This window comes from Anomaloglossus baeobatrachus, chromosome 1, assembly GCF_048569485.1.
Source record: "Anomaloglossus baeobatrachus isolate aAnoBae1 chromosome 1, aAnoBae1.hap1, whole genome shotgun sequence".
In the NCBI taxonomy this organism is placed as follows: Eukaryota; Metazoa; Chordata; class Amphibia; order Anura; family Aromobatidae; genus Anomaloglossus; species Anomaloglossus baeobatrachus.
In genome coordinates this window covers 932,704,629-932,728,660 of record NC_134353.1, presented here as the reverse complement: position 1 = coordinate 932,728,660, position 24,032 = coordinate 932,704,629, and the positions used below count along the sequence as shown (strand labels likewise).

The 24,032-nt window shown below is 44.3% G+C and overlaps 1 protein-coding gene across 1 annotated transcript in view; it reads left to right on the top strand.

The window, feature by feature from the left end:
• Window positions 1–7,695: 7,695 nt before the first annotated feature.
• The window catches only part of DCC (DCC netrin 1 receptor), a 1,217,792-nt gene continuing 1,201,455 nt past the window's right edge, over window positions 7,696–24,032 (top strand). Inside the window, exon 1 of the mRNA XM_075328185.1 lies at window positions 7,696–8,282. Within this exon, the coding sequence (XP_075184300.1) occupies window positions 8,192–8,282 (91 nt within the window). The 5' untranslated portion in view covers window positions 7,696–8,191. The remainder of the gene's footprint in view (window positions 8,283–24,032) is intronic.

The window sequence follows — 24,032 nt, the reverse complement described above, 5'->3', positions numbered from 1 at the left end:
CCCGGAAAATGTCATTCACAAAGTCTTGAAATACGGCGGGGGCATTGCAGAGTCCGAAGGGCATTACTAGATACTCGTAGTGACCGTCCCTGGTGTTAAAGGCGGTCTTCCACTCAACGCCCTTTCGGACTCGCACTAGATTATACGCCCCGCGTAGATCCAGCTTTGTGAAGACCTTTGCCCAGCGGAATCGATCAAATAGCTCAGTAATGAGGGGCAAAGGGTATTTGTTCTTGATTGTGATTGCATTTAATCCCCTGTAATCGATACAGGGGCGCAGATCCCCTTCCTTCTTCTGCACAAAAAAGAACCCTGCACCAGCCGGTGAAATAGACTTGCGAATGAACCCCTTCGCCAGGCTGTCCTGAATATATTTGGACATAGCCTCCGTCTCTGGAGCAGAGAGTGGATACACTCTGCCCCTAGGGGGCTCGGAGCCTGGCTTCAGGTCTATTCGGCAATCATATGGCCGGTGGGGAGGAAGAGTATCTGCGGCCCTTTTGGAAAAGACATCCCTGTAGGCCTCATAAGGTGTCGGTAAACCCGGCCCCTCAGTATTCCCTGAGGACCCAACCGACCTAATGGTAGCGGGTGGTTCGGTAGTCACGAGGTGCTCTCTACAGGATCCTGCCCAGGATGAGACCTCCCCTGTTGCCCAGTTGAGTATAGGAGCATGCTGTCTCAACCAGGGAAGACCCAGTAGGATCTCATCCGTCCCCCCTGGAAGCACCAGGAAGGACACCTGCTCATGGTGTCCCGGTGGTACATCCATCCTGAGAGGGATGGTGATCTGGGTGATAGGATCGAGTAGTATGGACCCGTCAACTACCCGGACCCTGAGTGGCTTGGGCAACAGAACCAGGGGAACTGAGTATCGGGTTGCCAGGGAGGTCGAGATGAAATTGCCTTCAGCGCCTGAGTCCAAGCAAGCCAGGGCAGAGAAGAGAGTAGTGCCGAACTGCAACTGGGCGCTGATAGTCAACCTAGAGGGAGAAGTAGCGTCTAGAGTCCCCCCTCTGATAGAAACTAGACGCTGTCTTTTCCCGACGGTTTGGGACATAGGGTAGCTATGTGTCCCCTCTGCCCACAGGAAAAGCAGATGACACAAGACCGAGAACCTGGGGCAGAGGAGACCACCTTGGACACTTCCATTGACTCCACGGAGTCGCCTACAGGACTGGCTGGGGGACCTGTCTGATGGAAGACGGGAGTCAGATGCTTTTTAGGCCGAGAAGACGTGGGTGCTGAAGAGACCTCGAGCCTTCGCTCCGCCTGGCGGATGTCTATGCGAGAGGCAACCTGAATCAAGGACTCTAAAGTGGCAGGCACCTCACGTGTGGCCAGTGCGTCTTTGACAAACCCTGCCAGGCCCTCCCAAAACACAGGGACAAGGACCTTATCCGGCCAGTCCAGCTCTGCGGCCAGTGTCCTAAAGTGTACAGCAAAGTCCCCGACTGAAGCAGACCCTTGCCGAAGTCGTAGGAGGCGCAGCGCGGAATCGTGGGTGACTTGAGGCCCGAGGAACACCATTCTCATGGCCCCAAGATAAGCTGCTAAGTTATTCACCACACGATCTCCGCGCTCCCACAACGGCGTGGACCACTTCAGCGCTCTCCCTGTGAGCAGGGACTGGACGAAGGCTACCTTCGCCTTCTCGGTAGCGTAAAGAGTCGCAGACAGCTCTAAGTAGGTGGTAACCTGGTTTATAAACCCACGGCACTCAGAGCTGTTGCCGCTAAAGCGCTCTGGAAGCGCAAGGCGAGGAGACCTTCCGCCCAATAGCACAGCCTGGGTAGCCGCCTGGGTGGCGACTGTCGTCAGAGTAGTCTTATCGGAGGAAGACTGCTCCACTGCTGCCAATCGTGACTCCAACTGCTGCACATAACGCAGCAACTGCTGCTGCTCTTCAGCCATAGCCAGACCTTTGGCGCGACCGTAATGTTACGAAGGGGGACCCGGGGAAGCGTGCCAAGATGGGAAATGGACTGCTTCCGCCGGTCAAGGTCCACTGTGCGGTGTAAGGGACCGCCGCTATGGTGGGTGAAGAGTGAGCGGGTTGCTGCTAGCGATCGTCTGGAATGTCACAGACGATCTATGTACACCGATCTGCCCTAACCCCTGAGGGTTGTATGGCACAGATCTCACGGCTCGGTGTACCTGTTGCACGGGGAAGCACAGAGGTGCCCACGCACGTGTGCCAGTGGAAGTCACGAGAATATGGCACGAGGGTAGCACAGAGGTGCCCACGCACGTGTGCTTTCAATAACCAGGTGAGTCCAATGGAGACTTGAGGAGCTCACCTGGGACAGGAACACGGCCTGTTGACGGGGGTACTGCCGGAGCAGCAAGGCAGGAACACGGCCTGCAAACGAGGTACTGCCGGAGCAGCAAGGGCCAAGCCCACAAGAGACAGTAATGCCTGAGCAGTGGCGTGGCAGCACGCTACCAGACATCCAAACATAGAAGGACGGTCGCGCGCCGCCATGATGGCAGGGGGAGCTTTTAAGGAGGTGCAGCTCCACCCGAGGGCGGGCGCGAGGCGGAGATGACGGACTTGACCCAATCAGGGTCCACGACGTCCCAGCCTGGCCAGTCAGGATTCACCACGTCACCAGCCTTGTCATCAAGCCGTGTGACGTCAGTGAGCGAATCAGGACCCACCACGCATTGCACATGCTCACCCTGCTGCCTCTGGGAAATAGAGGCGGGATCCTCGGTCTCACAATGTGCAGAGATAACGGGAATCTCACTGCTTCCCTGAGCAGTAAACCTCTGCACATTGCGCAGCCTCGCAGACCTTCGGGGCCGCTGAGCAGGAGAGTCTGCGGCAGGCCAGGAATGGGAGACCGCTTCACTCCTTGTAACCGGAGAACCACTAGGTGTCACCCTTCTGCTGCCTCTCTGAGAATGCATCTCCTGCACACTGCGCAGTCTGGCAGACCTTCGGCGCTGCTGAGCAGGAGTGCTCGTGGCAGGCAAGGAATGGGAGACTGCCTCAGTCCTTGCCTCAGGAGAGCCACGAGATGTAACATTGCTCCTCAGTATAATATCCCCCCACACACTGCTTCTCTGTATAATATCCCCCCCACACAATGCCACTCTGCATAGTACCCCCCCCCCCACACTGGTCTTCTGTATAATATCCCCACATACACATTGCTCCTCTGTATAATATCCCCCCACACACTGCTCCTCTGTTTAGTATCCCCCACACACTGTTTATTAATATAATATCCCCCACACACTGTTCCTCTGTACAATATTCTCCCACACATTGCTCCTCTGTATAATATCATCCCACACACTGCTCCTCTGTGTAATATACTCCCACACACACTGCTCCTCTGTATAATATCCTCCCACACACTGCTCCTCTGTATAATATTCTCCCACACACTGCTCCTTTGTATAATATCCTCCCACACACTGCTCCTCTGTATAATATCCTCCCACACACTGCTCATCTGTATAATATCTCCCCACAAACACTGCTCCTCAATATATCCCCTCCACACACTGCTCCTCTGTATAATGTCCCCACACGTACACTGCTCCTCTGTAAATACCAACACACACTGCCCATTTGTATAATATCCCACACACTGCTCCTCTGTGTAGCATCCTCCACACACACACTGTCCCTTTATATATCCCCCACACACTGCATCTCTGTATAATATATACACACACACAATGACCCTCTGTGTAATATCCCTCATGTACACTGCCCCTTTGTACACTATCCCCCGCACAAGCTGCCCCTCTTTAGATATATCCTCACACACACACACACACACACAATGCTCCTCTGGATATCACCCAACACACACTACCCCTCTGTATATTATCCCCCCCAAACAAATTGTCTCTCTGTATAATATCCTCCTGGTATATATGTCCAAGTCCTGGTATATGTTTGCATCCTGGGCCCTTCCTGGTATGCATGTCCCCATCCTGATTTATTTGTCCCTATCCTGGTATATATTTCCAATCCTGGGCACCTCCTGGTATGTATATCCCACTCCTGGGCACATTTTGGTATATATGTCCTCATCCTTGTTTCTGTCCCCTTCTTGGTATATATGTCCTCTTCCTGGTATATATGTTCCCATCCTGGTTTATTTGTCCCTTCCCAGCAAATATATATATCCACATCCTAGGCTCCTCCTGATGTATATATATTTCCCTCCTGGGCACATTCTGGTATATATGTCCCCATCCTTATTTTTGTCCCCTTCCTGATATATATCTCCACCTTCTTGTGTATGTGTGCCTTTCCTGGGTCTCTCCTCGTATATTTGTCTACCGCAAAAAGAAAAAAAACAAACATTTTACTCACCCTCCCCGGCTCCCACATCCTGCAGCGTCCTCTCTGAGCAGCGATGCATTTCAGCTGGATGTGTGCACTCAACACATCCAGCTAAAGCAAGGCAGGGGCTGCAGTCAGCGGGCACCCCCACAACCTGGGGCTGGAACAGCGGCCCCCCACCACCCGCGGCTGTAGTCAGCGCCACCCCTGTCCCTGGAGTCAGCACCCAACCCCCTCCCCCTGCGGCTGTAGTCAGCACCCCCCCTCCACGGCTGGAGTCAGCGGCTCCCCCACCACCCTGGCAATCTTCAGCTCATAGAGCGCCTACCTCTCCCTGCCGGATGCCGCGCGCTCACCAGCTCGGCGTTGCCCGCAGCACTGTGATGAGGTGCAGAGTGATGACCTCATCACATTGGGCTGCGGGATGATACGCCACCTTTCTGCTCTGCTCCATTCACAGTGCCTCGCCCACTACATGGCTAATTTGCATGTGATGCCCTAGAAGGACTTTGCATACACCTTAGTCATGTGCAGACTGCAGTAGTGGCTGAAGCGACACTGCGCACCTCTGATGCAGCTGTGACTGGGGCTCGGTGAAGGTGGTGGGCCCGGCTGGCCAGGCACTACATAAAGTTAAGTAAGTAACCGGCGGTGGTTACAGTAAAAACGCTGTGCTGGGACCGGAGGCGCCAGGAAATGTACAACTTCTTACCTCTCAGCTGCGCCCCCCCTGAACCATGGCCGTTGGCGCTCTGTGTGACCACACAAGTCGCACTTGTCTAAAGCCGGCCATGCCTCTAATTATATATAAGTGATATTAATGAGTTAATTATTCAATTTATTGTGAGAAGGTTGCAATGGTCATATTTGGCCAAGATCAAAGTTTTCAATAAATCGACTGTGGGACAAAAAAAATAAGCTTAACATTAAATAGGTAATAAATAAATAAAAAAATGAACAAAAAATAAAAAATAAATAATAATAAAATATAGAAAAAATAAACTATGATAATTATAGTAATAATAATAATGCAATTACAAAAACTAAAAATAGAAAAAATATAATATATCATTATTATTATTATTATTATTATTATTATTATTATTAATAATAATAATAATAATAATAATACAATAAATATAGATAAAATTGGCATTTCAATAAAAGCGAACAGGTTGATCATGAAATATAAGAACCTCTGATTATATATAAGTGATATTAATGAGTTAATTATTCAATTTATTGTGAGAAGGTTGCAATGGTCATATTTGGCCAAGATCAAAGTTTTCAATAAATTGACTGTGGGACAAAAAATAAGCTTAACATTAAAAAGGTAATAAATAAATAAATTAAAAAATGAACAAAAAATAAAAAATAAATAATGATAAAATATAGAAAAAATAAACTATGATAATAATTATAGTAATAATAATAATGCAATTACAAAAACTAAAAATAGAAAAAATACTATATATCATTATTATTATTATTATTATTATTATTATTATTATTATTATTATTATTATTATTAATAATAATAATAATAATAATAATCCTACAATAAATATAGATAAAATTGGCATTTCAATAAAAGCGAACAGGTTGATCATGAAATATAAGAACCTCTGATTATATATAAGTGATATTAATGAGTTAATTATTCAATTTATTGTGAGAAAGTTGCAATGGTCATATTTGGCCAAGATCAAAGTTTTCAATAAATTGACTGTGGGACAAAAAATAAGCTTAATATTAAATAGGTAATAAATAAATAAAAAAATGAATAAAAAATAAAAAAATAATAATAAAATAGAAAAAAATAAACTATGATAATAATATTAATACAATTATGAAAACTAATAATGAAAAAATACAATATAATAATAATAATAATAATAATAATAATAATACAATAAATATAGATAAAATATTGGTTGGCATTTCAATAAAAGCGAACAGTTGATCATGAAATATAACAACCTCTGATTATATATAAGCGATATTAATGAGTTAATTATTCAATTTATTGTGAGAAGGTTGCAATGGTCATATTTGGCCAAGATCAAAGTTTTCAATAAATTGACTGTGGGACAAAAAATAAGCTTAACATTAAATAGGTAATAAATAAATAAATAAAAAAATGAACAAAAAAAAAATTAATAATAATAAAATATAGAAAAAAAAAAACTATGATAATAATAATACAATTATGAAAACTAATAATGAAAAATACAATATAATAATAATAATAATAATAATAATAATAATAATAATAATAATAATAATAATAATAATAATAATAATAATAATAATAATTAATAATAATACAATAAATATAGATAAAATATTGGTTGGCATTTCAATAAAAGCGAACAGGTTAATCATGAAATATAATAACCTCTGATTATATATAAGTGATATTAATGAGTTAATTATTTAATTTATTGTGAGAAGGTTGCAATGGTCATATTTGGCTAAGATCAAAGTTTTCAATAAATCGACTGTGGGACAAAAAATAAGCTTAACATTAAATAGGTAATAAATTAATCAATAAATAAAAAAAATGAACAAAAAATAAATAATAATAAAATATAGAAAAAAAATAAACTATGATAATAATAATACAATTATTAAAACTAAAAATGAAAAATACAATATAATAATAATAATAATAATAATAATAATAATAATAATTCAATAAATATAGATAAAATATTGGTTGGCATTTCAATAAAAGCGAACAGGTTGATAATGAACTATCAGAACCTCTGGTTACATAGATATAAGTGATATTAATGGCATTAATTATTCAGATCATTCTGGTAAAGGCTACAATGCTCATATTTGGCCAAGATCAAAGCGATCAACAAAACGTCCTAATTCCTTTAACCTTTATTTCTTAGAAAAATATTTAATTTTGTCCTTTAATGCGAAAACTCGATGTCGCTGATATAATTACAAGCAAGGACCAATAAGAAATCCATTATTTGGCGATTCTTCGCATTATGTCGTGTAGCGCAGCAGTTGCCGGCTCCACAGTGGAGATAAAAGAAATGACAAAGTGTTTTAATTACGTTACTGTCCTCTGACCCTCTGGTTTTATATGCAGAGTTGGATTGAGTTTACTTTAAAATCAAAGTGTCACAGGAGGATCAGCAGGACAGACATTGTCACTTCTCAGGATGCAGTGCAGTTCCCAGTCTCTGCCCACAGAGGGCGCTCCTGCTTCTGATTTTGAATCCACTGCCTCTGAACAAAGGCTGCCTTGCCAGTGTGTTCTGTCCTCACTGCAATCCTCATTACAACCCAGTTCCTTTCCCCTTCCCATCTCCACATTTTCACTTCCAGCCTCTCCACATCTCCAGATCAATGGATGCACACATCTGACTCCAGCACACACACACTGCTGGTGGACTAGTAACAAGTGACAGCTTTTAACCTGCATTTTGCAAGCGAAAGAGAAAAAGGATCCTTCAGTTTGTACTGGATATTTTTTTTTCTATTATTTTTCTTTTTTTTTAAACAAATATATTTTTTCTTGCAGTCTTATTTTTTTATTTTCTTTTTTTTTTTTTTACTATTTTTTCATTTTTTTTTTTTTATTTTTTGCAATGTGGCAAATGGAAGTAATTACCAAGATTTCAAGCATTGGGATTTAATTTCTTCTCCAGGATTTGGGCTCTTTATGGATGGATTTCACTTGGACCTTGACTTAGTTTCTTGGATTTTAGAAGCACTGGACAGAAATTAAGTTTGTGTGCTCTCTATATATAGGAATATACAATATTCTACCTATTTCCACCCCCCACCTTCCAAAAAATAACTGAGCTGTCCATGTGTGCAGGGCTCCCTGTGCAGCTTTCCAGAGGTGTTTGCTGAAATATGGAGAATTGTCTTGGATTCTTTGCATTACCCAAGCTGCTGTATGTCCTCTTCGCCTATACATTGCATAGCTCCCATCCATCACTAGCTGGTAAGTGCCTCTGTATAGGAACCTATTGCCATTTATTCTCTATGACACTGTATGAATTGCTTTTTATGTCTCCCAGGAGCTATTTAATTCCATTTTCTGCACTTTTGCTCTGCTACAAGAACAGATTGGATGTATTTGATTCTGCATTTGCTGCAGTGTTTTATTTAAGGTGTTGAATCCCAACATACAGTATTAGGGGAAAAAAAGGGGTTAATCATGCACCTGAAGGTTAGAAGGAATAAATTAGACCCCCACCTTTGGGATTTCCTTAAGACACTAAAATATGTTTAGATCTTACAGATCACTTCCCCCCCCCCCCTACATTAACATGAGCAAGGTGGGGAGGATAATTGCTCCTCCATATTCATATAGTGCAGGTTCAGGGGACCAAGTGTCAAGGTTGCAAATCTTAAGAAGGAGGGAGGGGGGTTAGGGGGGATATTGTAAGATGTCATGTGTTAAAGTGCAATGAATAGGTGCAATGTTAAGTTGTGTGTGCAGCTGGCTGTGATCTGTGCATGCTTTATGGGGAGAGTCAGGATTTAATATTGCAATCAGATTGCTGCCTGTCATAGTACAAGGCTGGTAGTGTAGGGATCTGCAATCCTCTATGGCTATGCTGGTAGTTGTATCATATAGGTTTATGCCAATCAATGCCTTCTGCTGTGGATGGCACAACCGTGCGTATTTGGAGGGAATATCCAGCTAAAACAGCATGGTATGGCCAATAATAGGGCACAGAATTTAGTTTAGGGGTACCATAACATTCCCAAAATTCAAAGCACAGCATGCTGGGACTAATAGTGCCCAAAAGCCACAGGTATCCCGTGTAGAGGCCACACTGTGGTGCTGAATGGACAGCTCCAAAACGCACCTAATGCGCAATCACACATGGAAGAGGGTCTGGCAAGATGGATCTGATCAATCCCAAGGAGGGCAGCTTCTTACATGCAAAGTTAAGGGACCCTCTTGCTGTGATATTGGCCTGAATGTTGGATGAAAGCAGAATTTATGGCAGTGGCCTCTGTGCATTAATGGCTCCAATGGGGGGTGAAGAATTAATTAATAGAGAGAGGCAGGAGACATTCAGAGGGGAAGTGACTATGGGGTTAAAATTACAAGGGGTCCTATGGAGTGTGGAGTCCTATCCTCCATAATTACTAGGTATTCCAGATAATCTGATCCACTTGCATTCACCTGATCATCCTCCATAATTACAAGGAAAACTGTAATCTGGTATTCCAGATTAACTGATCCACTGGCATTTACCTGATCATCCAGGAAAACTCCTGTAATCTGGTATTCCAGATGAACTGATCCACTGGCATGAACCTGATTATCCTCCATCACCAGGAAAACACCTGTAATCTGGTATTCCAGATTATCTGATCCACTGGCATTTATTGATTATCCTCCATCATTACTAGGAAAACTCCTGTAATCTGGTATTCCAGATTATCTGATCCACTTGCATTTACCTGATCATCCAGGAAAACTCTTGTAATCTGGTATTCCAAATAATCTGATCCACTTGCATTTGCCTGATCATCATCCATCACTACCAGGAAAAGTCGTGTAATCTGGAACTACAGATTATCTGATAAACTTGCATTCACCTTCATAATCCTCCATCATTGCCAGGAAAACTCCTGTAATCTGGTATTCCAGATTATCTGATTCACTTGCATGTACCTGATCATCTTCCATCACCAGGAAAAATAGTGTAATCTGGTATTTCAGATAATCTGATCCTTTGGCATTCACTTGATTATCCCCCATAATTACAAGGAAAACTCTTGTAATCTGATATTCCAGATTATCTGATCCAGAGGCATTCACCTGATCATCCTCCATCATTACCAGGAAAACTCCTGTATTCTGGTATTCCAGATTATCTGATCCAGAGACATTCACCTGATTATCCTCCATCACCAAGAAAACTCCTGTAATCTGGTATTCCAGATTATCTGATCCAGAGGCATTCACCTGATCATCCTCCATCATTACCAGGAAAACTCCTGTAATCTGGTACTCCAGATTATCTGATCCACTTGCATTTACCTGATCATAAAGGAAAACTCTTGTAATCTGGTATTCCAAATAATCTGATCCACTAACATTTACCTGATCATCCTCCATCATTACCAGGAAAACTCCTGTAATCTGCTATTCCAGATTATCTAATCTAATTGCATTCACCTGATCATCCTCCATCATTACCAGGAAAACTCTTGTAATCTGGTATTCCAAATAATCTGATCCACTGGCATGTACCTGACCATCCTCCATCAATAAGAGGACAACTCATGTAATCTGGTATTCCAGATTAGCTGATACACTTGCACTTTCATAGAAAAAGGTCATAAAATGATGAAACTGGTGGAATAATTGGGTAGAGAGCTCCTGCAATCTCTGCAGCCCCATCTGATGTATTGTCGGGTGTTTAATTTGCGGTGATTTTGCAGAAGTTTGCTATGACTTTTTATGGCCTCTGATAATCTGTCAGCTGCCGGATTAGAGGAATGCTGAGCTTTTGTGTCCATTTCTCTCTGGATCTCCAGGGCTGCTGGATCTGGACCCCTGTGTCCCCCTCATCCAATGTAACAAGCTGCTGGATTTTTAGGCATTGGCTGAGATGCGGTTAGTTGTGTGGGGCTGCATAAATGGGCAGTGACAGGTCTCAGCAGCTGCTCTTCCCCCGGTTATTGATGCCCCCTGTGTACAGCATTGCTCCTGCCATGATTATTTATTGGTATGTTTGGGTGGCAGATGGGTAACAATGGGATCAATAAGCGCTGTCTGCTCCCAAATACTCTGATGATCATTCTGTGCAATTGTGAACTGCAGGGTCCATGCAATGAGCTAATGGTGAGATTGCAGATGGCTTTTATGTATCAGTATATACAATGTGAGCAGAATCAAATGTGCTGGAGATTTATGGGTATATCATATGCATTTCTAAGGCTATGGCTGCATTAATGGCTGTAATATATTAACTATTGCTGTTATGAGTCTAATTAGCCACATTGATCTAATACATAAGCCACATGTATAGGAGTTATTATTGTGCCCAATTAGAAAAGGTGAGGCTTTCATAAGTGAAAAATAACACAGGGGGCAGCAATCAGCCAAAAGAAACTTTCTTCTTGTACCCACTTTGTGCTGAAGGTTGCTGCATATCTAAAACCAAATGTGCACCTTAAGAAGAACAAACTCCCCCGGGAAAAGATGCCCATTAGGGATGATCGAATACGTCAAATATTCGGCTTTGCAAATATTTGCCGAATAGGTCGCCGCTATTCAACTATTCGTGATTATTCAATGCGCAATATAAGTCTACAACAACTATTCGGAACTATTCGGGCTTCCCATAGACTTACATTGCGCATAGAATATTCACATAGTGGCGACCTATTCGTCGGATATTCGCGAAGCCAAATATTTGAGGTATTAGATCATCCCTAATGCCCATCTGTGCCTGAAAATAGGACTGCTCCCCCTGCTGTCTAATAGATGACATGTAAGGGTTCATGGCCACAATCAGGGTTTGCAGTATTTTGGACACAGTGGGTTTCCAAAATGTTGCATTGTGCAGTACAAGCACAATGGATGGGATTTATAGAAATCCCATGCCCAATGTGCTTCTTTTTTCACGGCATAATCTGACACGTGGAGCGACTTCCTGTAGACGCACCGGGGACAAAACAGTGAAAATCCAAGGCACCCAAAACCCTGCTCATGGGCAAGGATGGGGCGTTCTCCTGTGGGCAACACTCTCATCTCCAGAAGAGAAGACACTGTGTCTAGGGCAGTGGTTCCCAAAATCCAGTCCTCACGACCCCCAACAGGTCATGTTTTCAGGATTTCCTAAATATAGCACAAGTAATGCCTTGATAATGATTCCATCACCTGTTCAATAGTAAGGAAATCCTGAAAACAGGACTTGTTGGGGGCCACGAGGACTGGAGTTTGGGAAACCCTGGTCTAGAGCGTAGAGTGTCCGGATTGTGGGAACGTACCCTTAGGGTCATCTTCACTTATTCTTCTCCATATTGTATGAGTACTGGTGGCCAAGTGACTTTTTGGAGAACTGGGAATGAGATGGTCCATGACTAGCACTCTACTAGCGGCCAGAAACCATGGCGGCTTTACTATTCTTACCTTTAGTTCTGTTCTTATCACTGATGGACACGGACAGAAGACCAATATATGGGCCCTTTGCAGTCCTATGATTCATCCTAATACACAAGTCCTCCAGCTTTAGAGGTGGATGTGGTCCTCCTTACCTTGTGGGCCCCTGTGCGGCTGCACGAATGGTACATTTGCTCCTGGTTGTCATCATCCACTCCTCTGGGGTGGAGCAAAGCCCCATTTTCTGAAATAGTCCAATGGCTGCTGATTACCACCCTGGAGGTATAGGTGGTGCTACGCCCGCTTGTTGATTGGGACTAATGATCTATCCTGGCACTTAATTGCCCATTTCTGTTGGAGGAAGGAGGCGCCTTTATATTAATTTTACACTAATTGATATTATAATGTCAGGATCTGGTTTCTTTAGGGGGTATAAAGCTGAAAAGGAATATATATATATATATATATATATATATATATATATATATATATATATATATATATATATATATATTGTATATTTATTTACATATATATATATATATATATATATATATATATATGTGTATATATATGTATATATATTTATATTTGATACATATATATATATATATATATATATATATATATATATATATATATATATATGAAACAGACAGCGTTCACCAGGGGGTGAAAACAGTCTGTTATCCCAGCTTCTCTCTATATCTATATGAACATACAGTATATACAGTGGCATGCAAAAGTTTGTGCACCCCTGGTCAAAATTACTGTTATTGTGAACCGTTAAGCAACTCAAAGATGAAATGATCTTTAAAAGGCATAAAGTTAAAGATCACACATTTCTGTTCTATTTTAGGCACATATTTTTTTCAATTTTTTCCATTTTAAAATTAACAAAATAGTTAAATGAGCTAATGCAAAAGTTTGGGCGCCCTACATGGTTAATACCTAGTAGCGCCCACTTTGGCAAGTATCATAGATTGTAAATACTTTTGTAGCAGCTAAGATTCTTTCAGTCCTTGTTTGAGAGATTTTCAACTGTTCTTTAGAGATGTTTTCGAGTGAGATTCTTGGCTCGTTTTCCAGTTCTGTGAGATTCCTGGTTCATCTTCTAGTTCTGTGAGAATCCTGGTTCGTCTTCCAGTTCTGTGAGATTACTGGCTTGTCTTCCAGTTGTGTGAGATTCCTGGCTTATCTTCCAGTTCTGTGAGATTCTTGGCTCGTCTTCCAGTTCTGTGAGATTCCTGGCTCGTCTCATAGTTCTGTGAGATTCCTGGCACGTCTTCCAGTTGTGTGAGATTCCTGGAGTGACTTCCAGTTCTGTGAGATTCCTTTATCGTCTTCTAGTTTTGTGAGATTCCTGGCTCATCTTCTAGTTCATTCTGTGAGATTCCTGGCTTATCTTCCAGTTCTGTGAGATTCCTGGCTCGTCTTCCAGTTTTGTGAGATTCCTGGCTTGTCTTCCAATTCTGTGAGATTCCTGGCTCGGTTTCCAGTTCTGTGGGATTCCTGGCTCATCTTCCAGTTCTGTGATATTCCTGGCTCATCTTGCTTTCACTGCTTTTCCTTGGAGGCACTTCCAGTTCTGTGAGATTCCTGGCTCATCTTCCAGTTCTGTGAGATTCCTGGCTCATCTTGCTTTCACTGCTTTTCCTTGGAGGCACTTCCAGTTCTGTGAGATTCCTTGCTCATCTTCCAGTTCTGTGAGATTCCTGGCTCATCTAGTTATGTGAGATTCCTGGCTCATCTTCCAGTTGTGTGATATTCCTGGCTCATCTTGCTTTCACTGCTTTTCCTTGGAGGCACTTCCAATTCTGTGAGATTCCTGGCTTGTCTTGAATGCACTGCTCTAGCCACAGATTTTCAATGATGTTGTGATCAGGGGACTGTGAGGCCATTGTAAAACCTTCCTCTTGCACCTTTAGAGGTTGTCTATTGCAGATTTTCACGTGTGTTTAGAGCATTGTCCATTTGTAGAAGCCTTTTTTCTCTTCTTTTCTCCTCCAGCTTTTTAACAGATAGTCTTATGTTTGCATTAAAAATTTCTTAAAATTTAATTGAATCCATTCTTCCCTCTACATATGAAATGTTCTCTGTGCCATTGGCTGCAAAACAACCGCAAAGCATGATTAATCCACTCCCATGCTTAATGGTTGGTGATATGTTCTGTTTCTTAAATTCTATGCCCTTTTTCTTCACACATACCTTGTGGCCAAAGAGTTCTATTTTAACCTCATCGGTCCACAAGACTTGTTTCTAGAAATCATCAGGCTTGTTTAAGTATTCTTTTGCATACATGTGATGTTGGATTTTATGGTGAGGACGCAGGAGATGTTTTCTTCTGATGACTCTTCCATGAAGGCCATATTTGTGCAGTTGTCTCTGAACAGTAACCAATATATCACAACTCCAGAGTCTGCTAAATCTCCCTGAAGGTCTTTTGCAGTCATGTAGGGGTTCTGATTTTCCTCTCTTAACAATCCTTCCAGCAGCTCTCACAGAAATGTTTCTTGGTCTTCCAGACCTTATCTTCCCCTCCACTGTTCTTGATAACAGCCATTTCTTAATTACATTTCAAACTGAGGAAAGGCCAACTTGCAAAAGGTTTACTATATTCTTGTAGCCTTCTCCTGCTTTATGGGTCCCAACAATCTTCATTTTCAGAGTGCTAGGCAGCTGCTTAAAAGAACCCATGACCGCTGTTTTTTTGGCACAAGGTTAGAGGAGGCTGGGTTTTTATAAAGCAGTGAAATTTGCATCACCTGGCCTTTCCTAACGATGATAGGGAACAAGCCATAATCCTTACAAGATAATTAAGGTTTGAAACCTTAGTCAAAGTTATCTGGGCATACAAATCTCCAAGGGTGCCCAAACTTTTCCATTTTCCTTTTTGTAATTTTTAAAACATAAAAGATTAAAAAAATTTTTTTTTCTAAAATGGAAAGGAAATGTGTCATCTTTAACTTTATGCCTTTTAGAGATAATTTCATCCTCAACCTGCTTAACTGTATTTTGACCAGGGGTACCTAATTTTGTTGCATGATATACATATATATATATATATGTATATATATATATATATATATGTATATATATATATATATATATATATATATATATATATATATATATATAAATTTGAATTGACTTGCAGGACCCTGGTTCAGGATCCACGTCCTTCAATATTCTGTGGGTGCTGAATGGGAGCCCTGCAAACTGCTTCCTACCCCGCGGCAGCCCTGCTTCTTCTTTTGATCAGCACGCTTGAAGCAAACTTGACTGTGTTTCATGCTACAACCTTGACTTCATAGCGTGCCGGTTAATCACAAGAAAAGAAGGGGAGGCCTACAATTTTGATTTTACCAGTCTTCCGTCCATTGGCCACCATAGCATACTAATGTAGCTGGCTTGAGCAAGCTCATATATGGTGGGTTTTTTTTTACTCATCTCTAATATACACTATGAAACATTGCCCTGAAGGAAATTGATGGAATTATGAAAACCTCAGGTTGTAAAGAGATAAAATCTTTAAAACATCTGAATGTATTCAGTGTTTAGTATCAGCAATGTGCAGAAATCCCAGCACTTACATCCTTGACTGCTATCAATGAGGTTATTGTTAACGTGGTCCCATGGCTGCAGCGTCTCCAGACTTGTCTCCCATGGCTGCAGTGTCTACAGACTTGTCTCCCATGGCTACAGTATCTCCAGACTTGTCTCCCAGGGCTGCAGTGTCTACAGACTTGTCTCCCATGGCTGCAGCACCTCCAGACTTGTCTCCCATGGCTGCAGCGTCTCCAGACTTGTCTCCCATGGCTGCAGCGTCTCCAGACTTGTCTCGCATGGCTGCAGCGTCTCCAGACTTGTCTCCCAGGGCTGCAGTGTCTACAGACTTGTCTCCTAGGGCTGCAGTGTCTACAGACTTGTCTCCCATGGCTGCAGTGTCTCCAGACTTGTCTCCCATGGCTGCAGCTTCTCCAGACTTGTCTCCCATAGCTGCAGAGTCTCCAGACTTGTCTCCCATGGCTGCAGAGTCTACAGACTTGTCTCCCATGGCTGCAGAGTCTACAGACTTGTCTCCCATGGCTGCAGCATCTCCAGACTTGTCTCCCAGGGCTGCAGTGTCTACAGACTTGTCTCCCATGGCTGCAGAGTCTACAGACTTGTCTCCCATGGCTGCAGCGTCTCCAGACTTGTCTCCCATGGCTGCAGCGTCTCCAGACTTGTCTCCCATGGCTGCAGAGTCTACAGACTTGTCTCCCATGGCTGCAGAGTCTACAGACTTGTCTCCCATGGCTGCAGAGTCTACAGACTTGTCTCCCATGGCTGCAGCATCTCCAGACTTGTCTCCCAGGGCTGCAGTGTCTACAGACTTGTCTCCCATGGCTGCAGAGTCTACAGACTTGTCTCCCATGGCTGCAGCGTCTCCAGACTTGTCTCCCATGGCTGCAGCGTCTCCAGACTTGTCTCCCATGGCTGCAGAGTCTACAGACTTGTCTCCCATGGCTGCAGCATCTCCAGACTTGTCTCCCATGGCTGCAGCGTCTCCAGACTTGTCTCTCAGGGCTGCAGAGTCTCCAGACTTGTCTCCCAGGGCTGCAGTGTCTCCAGACTTGCCTCCCATTGCTGCAGCATCTCCAGACTTGTCTCCCATGGCTGCAGCATCTCAAGACTTGTCTCCCATGGCTGCAGTGTCTACAGACTTGTCTCCCAGGGCTGCAGTGTCTACAGACTTGCCTCCCATTGCTGCATCATCTCCAGACTTGTCTCCCATGGCTGCAGCGTCTCAAGACTTGTCTCCCATGGCTGCAGTGTCTACAGACTTGTCTCCCATGGCTGCAGTGTCTACAGACTTGTCTCCCATGGGGGCAGCATCTCCAGACTTGTCTCCATTGAGCACATCTGACAAGGCAAAGGCAAGTGATTACACAGAGAGCTGCCAGCAGAGGATCTTGATAATTTACCCTAGCGTATTCAGTGCTGCAAACAACTATTAATAACCTCAGTGATAGCAGCCGAGGCTGTGAGTGCCAGGATTTCTGCATGTGGTGTCAAGGTCGTCTCTCTGTTATTAGAGACATGTGACAGGATCTGGGCTAGAGTCTTTCTTTGCCATCTGAGACTCCTCACATTAAACATATTCTGTTTCCTTCTGTACTGGAAGGGTTCATGTCAGTTTTGCTTTCCCGCAGCTTCTGACTCCTGGCCTCAGGTGTTTCAGGCTGCTGACCTTTCCCTTCCCCTATATATTGGTCACATCTCTAAATCCATTCTGAAGGTAGACCTGAAGATGGAAAGAGCTGCTGAGCCCTTGTTGCAGTGTTGCGTTGAAGGCTGCGGTCCTGGTGTCTGACTGCAGCTGGGAAGCTGGGCTTATCCTTTTGTTGTTTCCCTGTCTGTCGTACCTTCCTCTTCATATTGTGTTAGTGCAGTGGTGGGGCTAGCGTCCCTTACCTGCCAGCTCACTAGCCAGGGTTTACTACATGGTACAGTTGCTGGTAAGCGGAGGAGGTGTCCATCTTCCCTCTCACTAGCACTAGACCCCACCATTCTTATTGTGTCCCTGGTGTACCGCTTGTTTGTTTTAGTGAAACTCTTCTTTTGTTGTGTTTCTCACCTGCCTGCTGGACCTTCTGCAAGTCTGTGCGTGACATGTGATGATCATACTACTCCATGCTAAATAAATCGAGATGTTTTGAAAGGTTTTTTTCCCATTTTTTTTTCATCATTTACAGATGATTATCATGCCTGTCCAATGAGTTGCATCATTCCACGACTTTTCCTTCTTGGTGTTGGAATGTCAATACAGAATGTATATTCATATATAATGTTACTTACTAGTAGGGATCAGTGGACAGTTCGGTTTAGCGGGTTCAGCCGGACTTTTGAAAAAGTTTGGTCCTTGACTTGATTTGGACCCCAATTTAAGTCACTAATTGGGCAGCTGGGGTCTCCGCTCACCTCTGGGGGCGGATCGGTGAGGTTCTTCCATTTTTTTTTGTTTGGTATGCACCATATCTGATCGCGCTGTTGTTACCCTCAGTGCGAGCCGATCAAACACTGCAGCTCGCACTGGGCTGAGCACTGAGTGTACAACAATGCTCCCACGAGTGGTCATTATTAGTGTTGAGCGGACCCGGATCCGCTAAATCTGGATCCAGACGGTTTGAGTGCCCGATCCGAGTCCGACCAGTACCCGGGATTCGGGGTGCACGATCCGGATCCGGTGTTTTTGTTGGGTTTTTTTTTTCCTCTCTCTCTCTCTCTCGTCCCGAATCCGGCTCCCCATTGATTTACATGGCCGCGGATTCCGGATCGGATCCGGACTTCGGCGGCAACCCGATCCGGATTATGACCGATCCGCTCAACTCTAGTCATTATACGTAAAGCGGTTTGTTTTTTTAAAGAACGTCGCGTTCACTCATCTCTACTTACTAGTCCTTTGCATATTTACCTGTGTGCGTCATAAAATGCTGTTATAATTCAAGCCCAGCTCTCACGCACCATGTGGCGCTGCGATGGGGGGATGGGAACTTTACTATTTCATGCAGTATCTCTACGCTCACTGCTTCAAGGTTGGAAAACAACAGCCGATCACCATGAATGAATTCTATATGTGTCATCCGCTGATGTACTACATTGTAGTAACAACTGCCCTTATATAAACTCCGATCAGAACAATACAATGTATACTGTAGATGTTGATAGATCTCTCCATGAATCAGAAAATATTTCGCAGCCTCATATAATTAGGGGACAACATGTTACAGACCTATGTAATAAAGCACCAGAGGGCCCGTTTATACTACGGCCTTTACTTTCTGCTTCAGCTAGGATGACTTGAGGACATGTGATTGCTGTAGCCAATCATTGGCCACAGCTGTGACTTGCTACAAACAATGATTGGCTGCAGTGGTCACATGTCTCGGAATGAGGACATTATCGCTGTAACAGGAAGTAGACATTGACATGGGGACAAGGTAGCATCAGGATGGGTTAAGTAACAATTCTTTACATTTTAAACCACCATTGCGTCTGGGACCAGAAGCTCAAAACATCTTATTATGCACAGATCTATAACTTGTATTTGAGTGAATCTACTTTCTTTTAGGCTGTAGGGGTTAAAGACTCTTTACTATCTGTCTATCCTTTGTAGGCTTAATCTCCGGTACAGCTCTTTTGTGAGCAATCCCCATTGGCTATAAAAAGTCATCTGACACTTGTTATAGAATCTCATTCTTGTGTTGATCACTTTGGAAGGAGCCTGTCTCTAGAAGAAGCTGAGGGGTCATGTGTGGTATTTAGCTGCATTAGAGGAGCTTGGAGTGTTTTCTGTTTGTGTCTACCTTCCCTCTGTTTGTTTACACCTCGTGTTGTATTATTTCAGTAGTGAGACTAGTGCTCTCACCGACCTTCTCACTAGCCAGGGTTAGTAAGAGTAAGTGAGGGTCTAGGCACCTGTGACGACAGTGGGAAAGACCCTTATAAGAACTTTAGGAACAGATCAGGTGAGTTGTAGGAAGTGTTCCTCTCCCTATTGCCTGCAACCTTTTTCTATGCCATTCCCTTTGTTACCTTTGTGTTGCACTGCATACTGAGCATCTAGTGTAACACTCAGGCTTTTGTAAAAAAAAAAAATGTAACCCCTGGACAACTCAAATATTGTAGTATAAGATGTGTCTCTAGTGACGAGAGACCACTACCATGCTTGAAGTGCTCGGTATTCTAAATGAGCAGGTTGGATGCTTGAACAGGCTCAAGTCGCTTACCAAGTATAATAAAAGTCAATGGGAAACTAAAGAGGTTGGCCACTAATTTTACCTTGAAGGCCTATCCTTAAGGTAGGTTTCACACTCGGGTTACCGGTCAAGATGAAAGTGGGTCCACTGGACCTTGGTACCCATTCACTGAACCGGAGGAGCAGACCTGGGTAGCACTGAGTCTTCACTACTACCACTTGAGGTGGCAGCAGGTACACACGATGGTAAGTGTCCGCCCGGGGGCAGCACCAGGGAATCCTGATACCTCAGCAACTGGGGCCACAGGACATAGACAAGGAACAGGGACAGATGAGGAAGAGACCGGTGCGGTCCAGGACTTACTGGTACTGGTGGTAACAGGCAGGCGGTAGGAACACGGGCACTACTGGACCAAAGCAGAGACAGGGTATCAAATAATATGGACTGTGAGATAGGACAGGGGATCTGACCGCTTTTATGAGCAGACTATAGGGACACATTGAACAGGCACCTCCCAATGAGGGAGGATGCCTTATAAGCACTGAGCCTAATGGCGGGGACCAAAAGGCACTTCCAGGTAAGGTTGCGTTGGCCATTTTAAGAAATACGAGAACAGTGGGGTCATGCCCTAAGCACGCTGCCGAGAGCCCCACCGTGCATGCACGGACCTTGGGAACTGGAGGATTTAGTTGGCAGCGAGGAGCAGGTGGCGACAGTGGGGAACTGGTGGCATCCTCGATACACAGGGAGCGGGGGCGCCAACAGGGCAAGGGAGCCCTGAGGAATGCAGGTTCGGCAGTGGTAGCAGGCACAGCAGAAGTCAGCCGGTGGGAGCATCGACACTCCTGGGCTGGTGGAGCCGACGGCGTGACAATAGGTCATCAATGTGTAATCGGCTGAGGTCTGACACCATGCATCCCCACCAATCAGCTATTCTCGGTGCCGGCAGCAGTCAGCTAGAAATGCTCAGTTCCAGAGCTACCCCATCAACTGATAGTGGCCACTGCCGGGTAGTGTACATCCGGCTCCTATTCAAATCAATAGGATGGGCAGTTCCTGGCCACGATAGGCTATCAATGTAAAAGTAGTGGACAACCTCTTCATGGCAGAATGTTTTGTTGTTTTAGGTTTGGTCTGTTCGATAACGTAGAGCACCACCAAGTGGATGAATGTGCCATATATCAGCCTTTGAAAGTCTTTGTAAAGGATACATCAAGAATGTAGAGTGACATCGCACATACATTAGTGTTTGCTTTGGCTTATCACTATTGGACCGGTGCCATCCAGCAATGTGGCCCCTTGAATGCAGCCCATACAGAGCAGACATTTGTGAGGCAGTGATAAGAGCGGCGGCCGGCGGCCTGCCTTCACCATAATGGGACTATCTGCCTCCTCCCGCCTATGGAGATATATGTTACACACAAAATCCTTTCATTACATTCACATAAACATTGAGAAATTTGGTCTTTAAAAATCAATTTGAGATTAATGGAAAAGTCCCGCGTCGCCATCCTTGGGATTATTTGGAATGGAGGAAACGATTATCCGAAAAGACGACTTCATTTTGGATTTTTTTACATTTTGATGCAAATTTTGGCAAATGTTTAAATTAATTAAATTTTAGAACTGCTTCGGGAAAATCCATTAAACCTCATAAAGAAAGGATTAGAGTTGATTTTTCGGACACGTTTCTAAGACATTGTGAGCAAAATTGGACATGGAAAACCTTCAATGTACATAAAATATGGACACGCGGATGACAATGTGGATGAGACTTGCCCCGGTTTTCTGGATGAAACTCGTACGGTTTTTCATGTCCTCGTCCTTCAGCTCCATATGGCCTATGAGAGGCCTATTTGCATTGGCCAAGCAGATGTGAAGATTTAGGAGCCGCCATCATGGCTGTATTTTCATTGTGCACCACTCTTTGCATGTGAATGAGAACAGTCACAATACACATATACCATCAATGAATCTCCTCCAGGTCGCTATCCGATTCCCACCGATGCTGTGGGGATATTTCCCTCTTGTTACCTTTGCTCCTACCATTTGTGGTCTTATGTTTGCACAATGTATGTGACATGCTGAATGCTGCTGCACATGGCACAGCCTGCAGCCTTTCCTGTGCCTTTAAGCACCACTCCAGCTTTTTTGTTTTCAGCGTTGCGCCCGATCTTATATTCATCCTCCGGCATTTTCCCCTTATATCTACACCGCTATCTTGTGCCACAACTTTTGACTGATTGGAATTCAGAAGTTACATCACAAACTCTATATATAAGGCTATGAGATCCAGAACGAGGCTCAAAAGAGGCTCTTATAGACTTGCAGAGCGTTGTGACCTTCAGTCGCTCCATAAAATACTGGAGCAACCGGCAGGTCAGAAAATGCTGGAGAGAGACTGACCGGAATCATGCTGGAAACAGATGAAGACTTATGCCGGCGTCACACGGTACGATATATCGGGCAATATGTCGTCGGGGTCACGTCGTTAGTGACGCACATCCGGCATTGTTTGATATATCTTACCGTGTGACACCTCCGAACGACTGTGAACGAGCAAAAATACTCACCTTATTGTTGCTCGTTGACACGTCGCTCATTTTCAAAATGTCGGTCCTCCTTCTGTGCTCCGGTTGTTCATTGTTCCCGAGGCAGCACACATCACTCCGTGTGACACCCCGGGAATGACGAACACAGCTTACCTTCGTCCCGCGGCTCCCGCCGGCAATGCGGAAGGAAGGAGGTGGGCGGGATGTTTACGTCCCGCTCATCTCCGCCCCTCCGCTTCTATTGGCCGGCCGATGTGTGACGTTGCTGTGACGCCGAACGTCCCTCCCCCTTCAGGAAGAGGATGTTCGCCGCCCACAGTGGGGTCATCCGGGAGGTAAGTGCGTGTAACGGGGGTTAACGACTTTGTGCGCCACGGCCAACTAATTGCCCGTGATGCACAAACGACAGGGGCGGGTACGATAGATTGTACCATGTGACGCCGGCATTAGATTTAAAGGGAACCTGTCAGATGACTCAGATCCAATATGCACCCTGAACCACGAGCAGTTCTGGGTGCATATTTCTAATCCCTGCCTAACCGTCCCTGTATACATTAGCACAGATAAAGAGATATTTAGAAAAAGTATTTCTAAGGATCCTTTATCATATGCTAATGAGTCCAGGAACTAGTCCACTGGGTGTTACTTCCACCAACTAGTCCACCCTTATAGCATGTTAGTACACTCACAGGACTGTGCTAACATGCTACTCAATGCAGCATCACCAGGCATTGATCCGTTGTCACCGGATGGTACTTACGGTCATGCGCAGTATGAAGCTGGGTGTACGTGTCCCGGCTTCACAGAGGTCTAGTGTGCATGACCGGAAGTGCCAGGGACTTCTGAACAGCAGAAACAGTGGACACAGGTACGCATGTCTCCGCTGGTGATGCTGAATTGAGTAGCATGTTAGCACTAAAGCGGGCTTTACACGCTACGACATCGCTAGCAATTGCTAGCGATATCGAGCGTGTAAGCACCCGCCCCGTCGTGTGTGCAATATTGTGTGATCACTGCCGCAGCGAACATTGTAGCTACAGCAGCGTCACACATACTTACCTGGTCGGCGGCGTCGCTGTTACTGCCGAACAATCCCTCCCTCAAGGGGGAGGGACGTTCAGCATCACAGCGACATCATCGCGACGTCACTAAGCGGCCGGCCAATCAAAGCGGAGAGGCAGAGATGAGCGGGACGTAACATGCCGCCCACCTCCTCCCTTCCGCATTGCGGCCGGCGGCAGGTAAGGAGATGTTCCTCGCTCCTGCGGTGTCACACACAGTGATGTGTGCTGCCGCAGGAACGAGGAACAACATCGTTAATCAAC